Below are 15,564 nucleotides of genomic sequence, written 5' to 3' on the forward strand. Positions count from 1 at the left end.
AGTGTGAACGCACCCTTAAACATTAAACTGATGTTATGCAGTGAGTTTGGAGTAAATACACACACACACACACACACACACACACACACACACACACACACACACAGCATTTGAATATAGACTTGTTTTGATATTTTAATATCTAATTCTAATGGCATTCAGACATTTTAAGTCCATAATCGGCTCACTATTGAGAGCACTTTAGGACTGAAACTGGACTCTAAAGCTCAGAGATTTCCCAGAGAAATGAGGAACACAGAGGTGGTCTTGTGACCGACAGAGGTCAAAGGTGAAAAAAAACTGCTCTGACGCTGATGTGTGCTGAGCAAAATATTCACCTTAAAAACAATAACAGACCATTTAAAGGAACAGTTCACCGAAACAATTAAAACGGTTATTATTCCTATCAGAAATCTTTTTTTTTCTCCATGAAACACAAGAGGAGATCTCATGAACTATACTTTTTTTTTGCAATTATTTAATATCTTTGTGTGAGGAATCCGTCCCTCCACAGCGGCTCTCAAATCTCATTTATATAGATTTATTTTAACTATTACTTTTACACACAATACTTCCTTTAAAAGGCACTTTATTATGGGATGTTAAAATATTCACCCGAATGTAGGTCAGCCTCACAATGACTAAAGAGACACTAAAGCATCTGCACCGACACACAATAATCAGGATATATAGAAAAATGTGTTTCATGCCCTTTAATATCACAGCCGTTTCCATCCGAGCCCTGACGCCCTGACACTTTACAGCCGGCGAGGATTTCATCATCAGCAAAGACAAGCGCTTGTGTGTTTTTCAGACTGACAGCTCCCATCATACCTCTCTCTCTCTCTCTCTCTCTCTCTCATGGTAATCTTGAGTATCTATAGAGTAGTGTTGAGCCTTCATATTTCACAAGAGTCTTTAGTTTATCAGATTTATAACAGACAGAAACACTGAACCCATTCTTTCAGAAAACAGCCGAGCTCGTGAAGGCGTGCAGTGGGCGGAGCTGATGACACACACACACACACACACATCATGGCATTATCTCTGGATAACTCTTTATTCTCTATATGTTGGTGTTGTTCACATGATATGCTCTTACGCACCGATTACTAACAAAACACACACATTTGATTAGTTTCACTCCCGCCTGTGGTTCCCACTCATGACCGGGAACACACACACACACACACACACACACACACACACACACACGCACACACACACGCACAGAACTCCGGAAACACACACTGCATCCACTGATCCCTTAACGCTGGGTTATTTGTGAAACTGAAGGAGGTGATCTTTCCCTCACACACACTTCTTTAGTGACGTTGTTGATTGTGTCGTCTAAACACAAAAGGCCAGTGTATGGCAAGCCGTTTTGACTTTTATTCATTCGCAGGATATGTATTCTTGATATCAACAATTCAATTTTCACTAGTTAGAATGTTAATTCTTGATATCAGGAATTAGATTTCCACTAGTAACAACGTTAATTCTTGATATCAACAATTTATTTTTCACTAGTTAAAATGCCAATTTTTGATATCAACAATTTAATTTCCACTAGTAACAATGTTAATTCTTGATATCAGTAATTGTATTTTCACTAGTGAAATGTCACCATAGGCGGCCATTCAAATTCAATTGTTGATATCAAGAATTGATTTCTTACTAGCTGAAATTCAAATTTCAGATATCAGAAATACAATTCTTACTAGTAAAAATTTGAATTTCTGATATCAATAATTACATTGCTACTAGTGCAAGTATTTATTCTTGATATCAGCAATTGAATTTCTACTAGTAACAATGTTTATTTTTGATATCAATAATTCGATTGTCACTAGTAACCATTTTAATTTCTGATATCATGAATGTGATTGTTACTAGTAAGAAAGCCATTATAGATATCTGAAATTATATTGATATCACAAATACATTTTCAGATATCAAAAATTAACATTTTTACTAGTGACAATTCAATTGCTGATATCAAGAATAAATACTTGCACTAGTAGCAATGTAATTATTGATATCAGAAATTCAAATTTTTACTAGTAAGAATTGTATTTCTGATATCTGAAATTTGAATTTCAACTAGTAAGAAATCAATTCTTGATATCAACAATTGAATTTGAATGGCCGCCTATGGTAACATTTCACTAGTGAAAATACAATTACTGATATCAAGAATTAACGTTGTTACTAGTGGAAATTAAATTGTTGATATCAAAAATTGGCATTTTAACTAGTGAAAAATAAATTGTTGATATCAAGAATGAACATTTTTACTAGTGGAAATGTCATTTCTGATATCAAAAATTGCCATTGTTAGTAGTCGAAATCTAATTTCTGATATCAAGAATTAACTTTGTAGATATCAAGAACACATATCCTGCGAATGAATAAAAGTCAAAACGGCTTGCCATACCAGTGTAAACCGAACGAAACTCCTTGATGGACGTGCTCTCGCTCTTGCTCTTGCTCTTGTTGATGTGTGTGTGTGTGTGTGTGTGTGTGTGTGTAGTGCCCATGCAAGTTTTTTCTGCACTTCATGACATCATAAAGGGCCATACTCGGAAAAAAACATTTTTAAAACTTGTTCGAATCCAGAAGGAGTGTATTTGGCACAGAAATATTATATACATATATATTATATATTTTTTGGCCATTTTTAGCATGATCATCAACTCTTTAGCACAGTAAATAAGTAAGATTTACTCTGTTTATCCCCTGTAAACAGGACTAGTTATGAGACACTGCACTGACGCTGATTTCTCCAAGTAACAATCTCCTGTTTCCACAGGCTCAGTATATTCCCAAACAGAAATATAATGGTTTAGTCCAGCAGAGCCTCCACTTGGCCGACTGCAGGCCGACTCACCTTCTTTAAGGGCTTTATCCACATTTAGAGACACCACGACCCTCCTGGTCTGGGCTGAGTCCAGCAGAGGAACACAGAACCGGCCCTACGGAGCAGGAACACAATCAATCAATCAATCAATCAATCAGCTTTATTTATATCGCGCTTTTACAATGACGAGTGTTTCAGAGCAGCTTCACAGTGTTAAACAGGACAATATTGCAACAGAATCTGATTTGGCTGTACAGTCGCTCTGGAGTAAACAGTGATGTTATCAGCTTATTTTAATTATCATATAGCGACAATGTTGGCAGATCAGTATTATAGTTTATAGAATTAAATAAGACCTAAATAATTAATTTTATTTTGTATGTTTAGTTGAATAACTTTGATCATAGTTTAAGTGTCCCCAACTGAGCAAGCCAAGCCAAAGGCGACCAAAGGAACCGAAACTCATCAGGGCATGATGGAGAAAAATAAACCTTAGAGAAACCAGACTCAGTTCTTCTCTGGCCTATTAACACACCGTGGAGGATTATTATTCTGGACACCTTACAGGTCAGAAATCATATTAGATCGAGATATTCAAAGTTTATGGGTATCACGCCAGTGAGGGGTTTATTCAGGATGACAATTACACAAAAATATGAATATTTAAAAGATTGGAGTCGTTGCACCGGAGACAACACAACGGTTACGGGTTACAGCGGTCCGATCGGATCTGATGTGGAATATACCGTACAAGACCATTTCACATCCAAATGCAGCTCTATTATAACAGTTATTAGGGTAAGATCAACTAAAAGGGGCATAATCCATAATCCAGATCATAAAGTTGGGCTGATTTGTAATGTGTGGGGTTTTCTGTGTGTAATATTTACCTCTGCGTCTTCAGAGTCCAATATTTGAGTTCTCATTTTGTTAACTGGCAACTAAACCTGGCAATTAGTTTTATTTCATTTATTATTTATTTAATAAATTATTAATTTATGATTTTTTTTATTGTCTGTATGATATCAAATCTAACACAAAAGTTTGATTTATAATATACACACATTGTATATAAGCACATTTTCATTACTGTCCATCATCCATCCATCCTGTTTATCTATCTATCTATCTATCTATCTATCTATCTATCTATCTATCTATCTATCTATCTATCTATCTATCCGTCAACACATCCATCCATCCATCCATCTGTCTGTTTATTTATTTATTGTTCTATCTATCTATCCATCCGTCTGCCTGTCCGTCTATCTATCTGTCTGTCTATCTATTGTTCTATCCATTCATCCATCCATCTATCTATCTGTCTGTCAGTCCATCAATCCATCTGTCCATCCATCTATCTGCCCGTCAATCCATCCATCCATCCATCTGTCTGTCTGTCCATCTATCCATCCGTCTGTCTGTCCATCATCCGTCTGTCTGTCCATCCATCAATCCATCCATCCATCCATCTATCCATCTGTCAATCCATCATCCGTCTGTCCGTCTGTCTGTCTGTCCATCCATCAATCCATCCATCCATCCATCTATCCATCTGTCAATCCATCATCCGTCTGTCCGTCTGTCTGTCTGTCCATCCATCAATCCATCCATTCATCATCCGTCTGTCCGTCTGTCTGTCTGTCCATCCATCCATCCATCTGTACATCTATCCATCTGTAAATCCATCCATCTGTCTGTCTATTTATCTGTTATTCTATCTATCCAACATCTATCTATATATCTATCTATCCATCTTTATCTATCTATCTGTCCGTCAATCCATCCGTCTATCAATCAATCCATCCATCTGTCTATCTATCTATCTATCTATCTATCTATCTATCTATCTATCTATCTATCTATCTATCTATCTGTCTGTCTGTCTGTCTGTCTATCTATCAGACAGTCACGGTGAGAGTGTGTATTGTTGTTTGTGTGTATTCGTGTAGATGTTGTGGTGACTTTACCATTAACTTATTGAATAAGTCCTTGAGCTTCGGTGACTGTCTCTTAGCGGTGTCAAAGCTGCTGATCTTCACGGGGCTCTTCCTCACCAGCAGCCCGAAACTCCCCACCAGGAAACAGAGCAGGGCGAAGGACACATAAAGAAAGAGTTTGAGGAAAAACGAGGTGAGAGTGAGTCCTCCGGAGCCGAGCTGGAAGAGCAGCACGGCCGCCGCGATGCCGACGACCAGAGACGGGTAGACGGCGCAGCCGGGCATGAGGACATCCGACCTGATGCTGCTTCTGCTTCGGCCATCAGGATGCATGATGAGGGTGAGGATGATGCTGGAAATGACATGTCCTCGCGACAGGCTGCATGCTCGAGCTCACAGCACAGGCTTCACTCATCACAGTGTGTGTGCATTAAACTCACACAACACTCATTCTCGCTCTTAACACGAGAAATGCACATGAGAGCAGTTTGAGTGACAGCAGAGCGGCTGAGATGATGATGAGCAGATCACCGAGCGCGCTCTAGGACAGCTTAAATGGGTGCTAATTCAAATCCTTCACAAATGTCTCCATCAAATACACACACACACACAAACACATAGGCCGTCAAGTTAGAGAAAACCAACCCGATTTCCACATAAGCTCTTCCGAATATATCAAAACATCTCGAGGCGCGTTTAGCTCCGATGACGTGAATACAAACAACAGAGAGGCATCGCGCGACGACTTTAACTCCAAATCCTCAAACGTGAAATTAAAGGCGTAAACACTCCGAGATATTTACATTATCGATCCAAAATGTGACTAAAAAATTTAAACTTATGATCAATCCATCGCACTGACACGCAATCTCAGTTCTGCTTAGATCCCCAGCTGACCCTCGAGTGGCGAATTTGCGAGATCTACTATTGAAAAGGGGTCGTGTATGAATATTAATTAGGCGACGTGACGTCTGCGCAATAGCGCAGAATGATTGGCCGTTGGTGCGTAGGCGGATAGTCGGTTGGCGAATGAGCGGGTAATACTTGCCCTATGAATAATAAGTAGATACTTGACTAGAAGCTGGCGGAAGGTTACCAAGCAACGTCAGCATTATCTGATTAATATTCATAAGACAAGTCTTTGCCGTAGTAGGATAGCTATATAACTATGGAGCCTCGAGTAGGCCATAAAGCACACAATGGATCCAAACAACATAGAAACTGCAATCTTAAAAAGTAAAAATCCGTTGTGTACCTGGTTGCTTGTTTTTTTTTTTTTTTTTTTTTGGGGGGGGGGGGGGGGGGTTGCCCGCGGACACCTGACATGCAGGAATGGATATTTTGAAATTCATTCCTGCACACACACATATCACTGTTTACTACTTTAGTGGAAATATTTCATTAATAATAATAGCAACGATACATAATATAAAAATAAATATCGTAAAATCTATAAAATAAGTATTTTAATATACTAACAAATATTAAGTACTTACAATATAATGGTGCAATTCTGAAAGAAAGAAAAAACGGTGGTACCTTTTTTATTAAAACAATGCATACTTTTTTAAGTAATAGAGTAAATTATGCATAATTACATGATCCAACTAAACCAAACCCTATAGTAAATGTTATGCTGTTAATTATTATTTATTATATATTTTTATTATATAGTGTTTTTGCACCAACCAGGTTGTTTAAATATTTTTTGGCAAATAAATGGTCTTTTGCGCCCCCTACTGTACATCTTGACATTATTCTTCATCTGTTCAACTGAAAAGAAAACACGTCCACTGTACTCTAAATAAATAAATAAATAAATAAAGGGTCGTTTAAAAATATTCTGTATAGTACCATAGACATATAACGTTAGTTATAAAATAATTTTTTAAAATAAAGAATATAAGAGTCCCCACCACAACAATAACGTCACAAAGAAAATATCGTTGGAAACTATGGTTGGAATCACTTTCAGAACGATTTATTTTTCCCGCCGATGAACAATACAAACAATGACAGCCAATCAGAATCAATCCTGCTTTGACAAGCGCGGGCATTTAGAAACTGTAGCGCTGCTTATAATAAACATAACTATGTTGTCTGGACTGGTGTGGAATTGATGATAATATATAGTTATCATTATTTGTGTTATTGAAATTAAATAGTTTATTCAAAGTCAAGTCTTCAAATATACATATTTTATCATGACCTAAAATGATCTGTTAGACTAAAACTTCAAGAGATATTCCTCATTAAAATTATATTATAAAAAAATACATAAATTAGGAATAAGATGAAAATAAAATTGAATATTATATTATGTGATATAAATAACATTAAAACCTGGTCTCATTGCAGTTCGCAGCCAGGCCAGCGGGTGGTGAAAGAGTTTAACAGTTTTCTGCTGTAAGAGCACAAAATACAGAATAAGAGTCACTGTGTAAATTATATAATATAATAAAAACTAAATATACTGAGTAGAATGTGAATTAACAAATGCAGTGGCAAAATAACAAAAACGTTAAGTCTTGAGAAAATATTTTATTATTTTATTTAAATGAGTACAAACCCTGTACTAAAGCAAGATGGATCATCTATGGTTATAGAAATTAGACAACAATACAATGCCTTACATTCAAAACAGCACATTTCTTGACAAAGAGGAGGCAATAATGAGAAAATAAAATAAATCTGCCCTGTTCGGCAATAACAACAGTTGGAGAACATGAAAGGCAATTACATAATAAAAGTTCATATTTACCAAAATATAAATCTTTGACCTCAGGTCAAATTTCAGTGAAAATGTGCAAATTGGTTTATTCAACACAACATCATGTGCAGCAAAAACAGTTTTTCTTGCCATTTATCTGAGCTCATGGCACACGCTACGGCAGGGGTTTTCAAACTGGGGTCCGGGACGCTCAGGGGGCTCTAAGGGGTCCCCAGAAACATTCAGAGAATAAAAAGACAAAGCAAAAATGGATAAAGTCTACTGAATGTTTAATTTCTAAATGTTTCTTTCCTTTCTTGCCATATACTTACATTCCAGATATATTTATTATGAAAGTTATACAAATAATTTTTATTAAAAATGTTCTTCTTCCGGTTTATACACGCAACATTAAAGGGGTGGTAGATGTAACAACTATCTGATGTCCCCAGAGTGTGTGTGAAGTTTCAGCTCAAAATACTACACAGATCATTTTATAGGATGACAAAATTGTCACTTTTTGAGGGTGAGCAAAAAGGCGCTCTTTTTGTGTGTGTCCCTTTAAATGCAAATGAGCTGCTGCTCCCACCCCCTTTCAGGAAGAGGGCAGAGCTTCAAGAGCTCATGTTAGCAGCTCCGATGAATTTATGAGTTAACGATCTTCAGTCATTGATTAGCATATTCTGTTGTCATCACTTAATGACGTGCGATTGAACAGGGATAGTTTAGTTTAATTACGGTTATAACTTATGTTGTCATCGCTTTATGACGTGCGATTAAACAGGGATAGTTTAGTTTAATTACGGTTATAACTTATGTTGTCATCGCTTTATGACGTGCGATTGAACAGGGATAGTTTAGTTTAATTACGGTTATAACTTATGTTGTCATCGCTTTATGACGTGCGATTGAACAGGAATAGTTTAGTTTAATTACGGTTATAACTTATGTTGTCATCGCTTTATGACGTGCGATTGAACAGGGATAGTTTAGTTTAATTACGGTTATGACTTATGTTGTCATTGCTTTATGACGTGCGATTGAACAGGGATAGTTTAGTTTAATTACGGTTATGACTTATGTTGTCATCGCTTTATGACGTGCGATTGAACAGGGATAGTTTAGTTTAATTACGGTTATAACTTATGTTGTCATCGCTTTATGACGTGCGATTGAACAGGGATAGTTTAGTTTAATTACGGTTATGACTTATGTTGTCATCGCTTTATGACGTGCGATTAAACAGGGATAGTTTAGTTTAATTACGGTTATAACTTATGTTGTCATCGCTTTATGACGTGCGATTGAACAGGGATAGTTTAGTTTAATTACGGTTATAACTTATGTTGTCATCACTTAATGACGTGCGATTGAACAGGGATAGTTTAGTTTAATTACGGTTATAACTTATGTTGTCATCGCTTTATGACGTGCGATTGAACAGGGATAGTTTAGTTTAATTACGGTTATAACTTATGTTGTCATCGCTTTATGACGTGCGATTGAACAGGGATAGTTTAGTTTAATTACGGTTATAACTTATGTTGTCATCGCTTTATGACGTGCGATTGAACAGGGATAGTTTAGTTTAATTACGGTTATAACTTATGTTGTCGTCGCTTAATGACGTGCGATTGAACAGGGATAGTTTCGTTTAATTGCGGTTATAACTTATGTTGTCGTCGCTTTATGACGTGCGATTAAAACAGGGATAGTTTAGTTTAATTACGGTTATAACTTATGTTGTCGTCGCTTAATGACGTGCGATTGAACAGGGATAGTTTAGTTTAATTACGGTTATGACTTATGTTGTCATTGCTTTATGACGTGCGATTGAACAGGGATAGTTTAGTTTAATTACGGTTATAACTTATGTTGTCATCGCTTTATGACGTGCGATTGAACATGGATAGTTTAGTTTAATTACGGTTATAACTTATGTTGTCATCGCTTTATGACGTGCGATTGAACAGGGATAGTTTAGTTTAATTACGGTTATAACTTATGTTGTCATCGCTTTATGACGTGCGATTGAACAGGGATAGTTTAGTTTAATTACGGTTATAACTTATGTTGTCATCGCTTTATGACGTGCGATTAAACAGGGATAGTTTAGTTTAATTACGGTTATAACTTATGTTGTCATCGCTTTATGACGTGCGATTGAACAGGGATAGTTTAGTTTAACTTAATGACGTGCGATTGCATTTGTGTTCATTCTGGATTGCAGTAAATGTGAAAGACGGACGACAGCTTGAACGACTCCCAAATGTGCTCGACTACAGCAACTCTTCCTCTTCTCAACATGGCCTTTGTTGTGTGTCCCCGGGGGCGGGTTTATGTAAATTTTAGGGGTAGTGATGTCATTAACTCATTGTAGTCCCTACCAGCCGTTTGTTCCTTAAAAAGAGGTTTCTGTAAAAGAAAATATCTCCCTTTGCTTTGAACTCTGAGCGTCGTAACTTTGCAGATGTTGTTTGTGCTCAAAACGCAACACTACGCAATAACTAAAGCTAAAGAAGTCTAATCATTACAAAGAACCCCTTTAAGTATAGCCAATTTAAAGGAATAGTTCACCCAAAAATGAATCTGGATATGAGGTGGAAAAAAACAACATAAATACTGTTGTGTTTCTCACAGAAACCGATCGGTTCGTGTCTTAAGACATCAATGTGTCTTCACGAGCAGCAGGTTTTTGTGCATGTTGTCTAAGTGTTTTTTTTTTACTCTTATAGAGTTGTTACCCATTCACATTCATTATGACTGACAGACTGAAACGGTTGAGTTAAAAATCTTCATTTGTGTTTTACTGAAGAAACAAACACACCTACATGTTGGACACACTGGGGGTCAGCAGATAAACATCACACTCTCATTTTTGGGTGGACTATCACTTTAAGTTTGGAAACAGTGTGTTATATTTATAATGTCACACTTACTATTTATCTAACATTTTTTCCATATATATAAAAATATATAGATGGATTTTAGAAAGGGGTGTCCCTCCCTCATAAAAGGTTCATTATATTTGAGGGGTCCTTGGCATTACAGAGTTTGAAAACCCCTCCACTAAGGCATAAAACGAGTGTTTCGTGGCTCTTCCCTCTGATGTTGTGTTTCCAGAGGTGGAATAATCTATCCGGTGACGGATCGCGTCAGCAGGAGCAGCAGAAGCAGAAAGCCGGAGGTCGGAGCAGCTCGAACGGCCGGAGCCGAGCTCCTCATCATACACTCCACCCGTGGCCACGAGCCGTTATTGGGCAGCGCGGCGATACCCAGCGTCTTGCACAACACGTTATACACATCTACGGTTCGAATGGGACCGGCACGGAAGTTCGTCTTGAAGTCTGGAGAGAGAGAAACATCTAAATGACCACCAGAATTATTTCAGTACCAATTGTTATGTTTATGAGTCCAATACCCAATAACTATAAAAACAATAACAATATAAAAAAAATATATATATATACTTCGATTTAAGAGTCTCTTCTGTTCACCAAGGCTGTGTTTTTTTTATCATAAATCCAGGAAATCAGTGTAATATTCCTCCAGTGTAAATCATCTGTTCTCTGTGTGAATATATAGTAAAGTGTGATTTATTCCTGTGATCAAAATGGATGGACTGCATTTATATAGCGCTTTTATCCAAAGCACTTTACATTTTTGCCTCACATTCACCCATTCACACTCCGACGGCGATGTCAGCCATGTAAGGCGCCATCCAGCTCGTCGGGAGCAGCTGGGGTTAGGTGTCTTGCTCATGGACACTTCGACACTTGGTCAGGTGGAACCGGGGATTGAACCACCAACCTTCTGGTTTGTAGACAACCTACATGAACCACTGAGCCACTGCCACCCATGACCCTGTGGCCGGTTCTCCACTGTTCCTCTTGGAGCACTTTTGATAGATACTGACCACTGCAGACCGGGAACAGCCCACAAGAGCTGCAGTTTTGGAGATGCTCTGACCCAGTCGTCTATCCATCACAATCTGGCCCTTGTCGTCTCTGACCCAGTTGTCTAGCCAAACTCGCACAAATCCTTACGCTTGCCCGTTTTTCCTGCTTCTAACATCAACTTAGAGGACAAAATGTTCACTTGCTGCCTAATATATCCCACCCACTAACAGGAGCCGTGATGAAGAGATCATCAGTGTTATTTACTTCACCTGTCATAATGTTATGCCTGATGTGATTAATCAGTTAATTTTTTTATTTTATTTTGAATATTTCATGTTGTATATTTGAATTAAATACATTAATTATTATTTATGTATTATTACCGATATTATTATACAGAGTAAACGTGTGTGTGTGTGTGTGTGTGTGTGTGTGTGTGTGTGTGTGTGTGTGTGTGTGTGTGTGTGTGTGTGTGTTTGCTGAACTTCACCTGGTCCCTGTGCCAAAAAAAATCCCCTCATGTCCACAAACTCGTTGTCGTATCCGTGCCAGCCGTGCTGCCAGCCCTCCGCCTCCACCGTGCCGTTCTTCCAGAAGGGCAGTTTGGCTTTATTCTGTAAAGACAGGCAGAAGTTTGGAATTAGGCCGATGTCTTTGTGCTTTATCTCTTATCCAGCCCAGGGTCACGGAGGGGCGGCCATGTTTTTGTAGTCACCCGGTGACGCATCGGTGAGATAATCTGTTTTATCAGGCAAGCACACAAGACTGTTGTTTCTGGACAAAATGGGCTTTATATGCAAGACTGAATCATGACTGAAGCGATTTCTGTCAGCGGTCGTATTGGGAATGCACAAAGCAACATATTAAACGAATCACACGTGGACGTGAGGAAAATCCCACATCCTGCTGGAACAGATGGTGAGAGTTTGCTCTGTGGTACTGTATGTTTGAATAGCAGAGATAAGCACGAGCAGCATATTTGCAATGCAAGTGTAATTAAGAGACATTATAGAATGGATATCTACATCTAGATTTGGTTGGATTGTTCTAATCATAAACAGGCAGAAGGTCAGATTGTGTGCAGGATAACGTCGCTCACCTCAGTGATGAACCATCCGGGCTCGGCCACGAGTGTCAGCGTCGAGACGAACCTGCCCTTCCTGTAGTGGAAGCGCTCCGGGATCTCTTGCTTCTTATAAACATTCATGTTGTCCACTTTGCTCAGGTTTTGATATATCTGAATGAACACACACACACACACACACACACACACACACACACACACACACACACACACACACAGAGAGAGTTGAGTTAAGCCACTGCTGTTCACACTAAACACCATAATATAATATAATATAATATAATATAATATAATATAATATAATATAATATAATATAATATAATATAATATAATATAATATAATATAATTAATATAATATAATTAATATAATATAATATAATATAATAATAAGGTATATTATTAAATATTTTATATTATATTATATATCATGTTAATGAAGAAAATGAAATCCAGTTCAACAAATAGTCAAATACCACCATTTATACATATTTTATTTATTTATTTATTTATTTATTTATTTATTTATTTATTTATTTATTTATTTATTTATTTATTTATTCACAGTATATTAATGAGAGTGAGACTTCTGCGAGGAGAATTTTTATTAAAAAATAATGTCAAAATGCAAAATAATGCAAAAGACATTAAACACTAAGCTTTACTTTTGTTTTACAAAATATAATCTCTTATTTGGCCTGAAATGTGATGCACTGTTGGACTGAGTACCTCCAGCATTTATAGTTTATCAGTGTGCAACCATACAGTAACTTACACACTGAAAATGTCAAAGTTGAAATGCGACAGCAGGTTGAAGACAGCTGCCTTTTTCACAGCAATGGGTTCTGACACCAAGGGTCAAAATGGCGGATGGAGAATAAACAAGGGCTGTTTTTAGCCTTGATGTAAACATGAGTCTCACAGAAAACACACACACACAGTCATGTTGATCTGACCTCCTCAAACGTGTCCTGTTTGGGCCACAGACTGACCACCGGGCCTCTGTCCATCATCTTAATGACCTGCGACATGTCAATGTAATGATCCAGCTCGATGACCTTCTCCATCCACTGCAGCTCCGTCATGCCGTGATCAGAGAACAGCACCACGTTTATATCATCTCTCATATCCTTCTCCTGACAAACAAACACACGTTACAGAGGGCCAGCAGCAAATATTGCTCTTTCGGTAACACTTTACAATACGGGTGCACTAATATGCATTAATTCATGCTTAACTAACGCACAGATAATCATGTTAAGACTTTACTTGTTGGGGCACATGACTATTCACTAATACAAAATTAATTCAAAAGCCATAACGGTAATTACTTAACAATTAGTTAATAGTGATGTGTCCCAACAAGTAAAGTCTTAACATAATGATACCTTTCTAAATCAATAGCTAATGATTAATTAAAGCAGACACTGGAAGCTGAAATGCATGGAAGTTAATGACCCGTTGTGGTAATTAACACTTTAATTTACATTATTAGTTAATATAATATGTTATTAAGGAATACATTATGATATATAACAATTAAATATTTACCATTAATCATGAGGAATCTTCATTAGTTGCTGATGCAGTAATTATTAATAAATGATTATTGTGATAATTATTATGATAATTATATAAATTATATTATATAAATGGGTTAGTTCACCATTAGTAATACTACATTAACTCATGATTATCTGTGCATTTGTTATGAATTAATGCATATTAGTGCACTTTTTTCTTTATTGTAAAAACACCTTGATTTTCTGGTTGAGGGTCTGGAAGGCCTGGTCCAGAGAACCAATGGCACGCTGTATTTCCGGAGAGCGCGGCCCAAAGTGATGCCCTTCCACATCGATCTTCTCATAATAAATACCAGCCATGTCTGCTTTATTGCTCCTGTTTGAAACATTCAAATCATCAAATAATCACAAACACACTTAATCAGGACCTTATGTCTTGTTTTTGGGCTCTACTAGAGCAGGTTTTCCTGCTTGAATGTTGATTATTTCCTCATATTCTCCATTGTTGCGGCTCGTCTCTTCCCAGTCTGTCAGTAACGCTCTGTTTAGTTCCTGTCTCTATGAAGCCCCTCCTCCTGAAAAGCACACTGTGCTCTGATTGGTCGGCTGGAGCAGTGTGTTGTGATTGGTCAAGTGTTTGGGAAATGCCCCGCCCCTTACCATAACCGGCAGTTTCATCACACTACTAACTAACTCAACAGGCCCCGCCCCTTTATTCTGCGTATGAATTATTAAATGAGGAATATTGTGACGTGTTTGTTCCCGGAAGAAAACTCAAGACTACAATGAGTTCAGAAACACTAGCTGCGTTTCCATTACAGATTTGCGAAAAACTTTTGCGATATTTCTTAAATGTCGATAAAAAACTGTTGCGAAATGACAGTGTTTCCATAGCTGCAGTTATGCGACTAAAACATATTACTTGCCTCTCGCGATAGGTCATTCCAAAACGATGGCACTTGCTAGGTTTGTATATCCCATCCACCACACTAGCCATTATTTTTATTGGAAGGAGACGTGTGTGTTATCCAAGCATCAATGGCAAGGAAAGCCCCTTAGGTTACTTAAGCGGCACGGATATGAGGTGTGTGTGTGTGTGTGTGTGTGTGTGTGTGTGTGTGTGTGTGTGTGTGTGTGTGTGTGTGTGTGTGTGTGTGTGTGTGTGTGTGTCAGATCTGCTTCAAGGTCTTCATGATAATGTAGCATTTCTGTGTTTAGAATCCAGTATTACTGTAATCCTATATTGTCTTTTATGAGTTCAATAAAGAACTCCGTCGAATGATCGACTGTAACGCGCGCCAGGTTGACGCATATAGAGTAGAGCGAAATGTTTGAATTTGCATGTTAACTCAAATGTTTTTTTTTGTTTTTTTTAACACTTTCGTTATTTTGGCTAGATATTTCGTTTGATGGGTATATGAACTGAATTTAGAAATGCTTTGGAAAAGAAAAAATTGGGATTTAATAAACAAAATATTTTTTTTTTAAATGAAGACAGCGTTTGGAGTGAGTGCATGCAAAATAATTAGTTCCCCGAGACCACAAATAA

General features: G+C 37.5%; 3 protein-coding genes across 3 annotated transcripts in view; 1 reads left to right on the forward strand and 2 right to left on the reverse strand.

The window, feature by feature from the left end:
* Positions 1-5,727, reverse strand: part of snx25 (sorting nexin 25) — a 78,751-nt gene extending 73,024 nt beyond the window's left edge. The window contains exons 1-2 of the mRNA XM_067458091.1: positions 4,831-5,727; positions 2,891-2,975 (exon numbers count right to left, since the gene is read on the reverse strand). Coding sequence (XP_067314192.1) covers positions 2,891-2,975; positions 4,831-5,133 — 388 coding nt within the window. The 5' untranslated portion in view covers positions 5,134-5,727. The remainder of the gene's footprint in view (positions 1-2,890; positions 2,976-4,830) is intronic.
* Positions 1-15,564, forward strand: part of gnpda2 (glucosamine-6-phosphate deaminase 2) — a 469,370-nt gene that overhangs the window by 214,815 nt on the left and 238,991 nt on the right. The window lies entirely within an intron of this gene.
* enpp6 (ectonucleotide pyrophosphatase/phosphodiesterase 6) overlaps positions 7,327-15,564 on the reverse strand; it is a 29,129-nt gene continuing 20,891 nt past the window's right edge. Inside the window, exons 4-8 of the mRNA XM_067458092.1 lie at positions 14,250-14,391; positions 13,449-13,628; positions 12,509-12,646; positions 11,900-12,023; positions 7,327-10,857 (exon numbers count right to left, since the gene is read on the reverse strand). Of these exons, the coding sequence (XP_067314193.1) occupies positions 10,646-10,857; positions 11,900-12,023; positions 12,509-12,646; positions 13,449-13,628; positions 14,250-14,391 (796 nt within the window). The 3' untranslated portion in view covers positions 7,327-10,645. The remainder of the gene's footprint in view (positions 10,858-11,899; positions 12,024-12,508; positions 12,647-13,448; positions 13,629-14,249; positions 14,392-15,564) is intronic.

This window comes from Pseudorasbora parva, chromosome 11 (genome assembly GCF_024679245.1).
Source record: "Pseudorasbora parva isolate DD20220531a chromosome 11, ASM2467924v1, whole genome shotgun sequence".
Taxonomy (NCBI): Eukaryota; Metazoa; Chordata; class Actinopteri; order Cypriniformes; family Gobionidae; genus Pseudorasbora; species Pseudorasbora parva.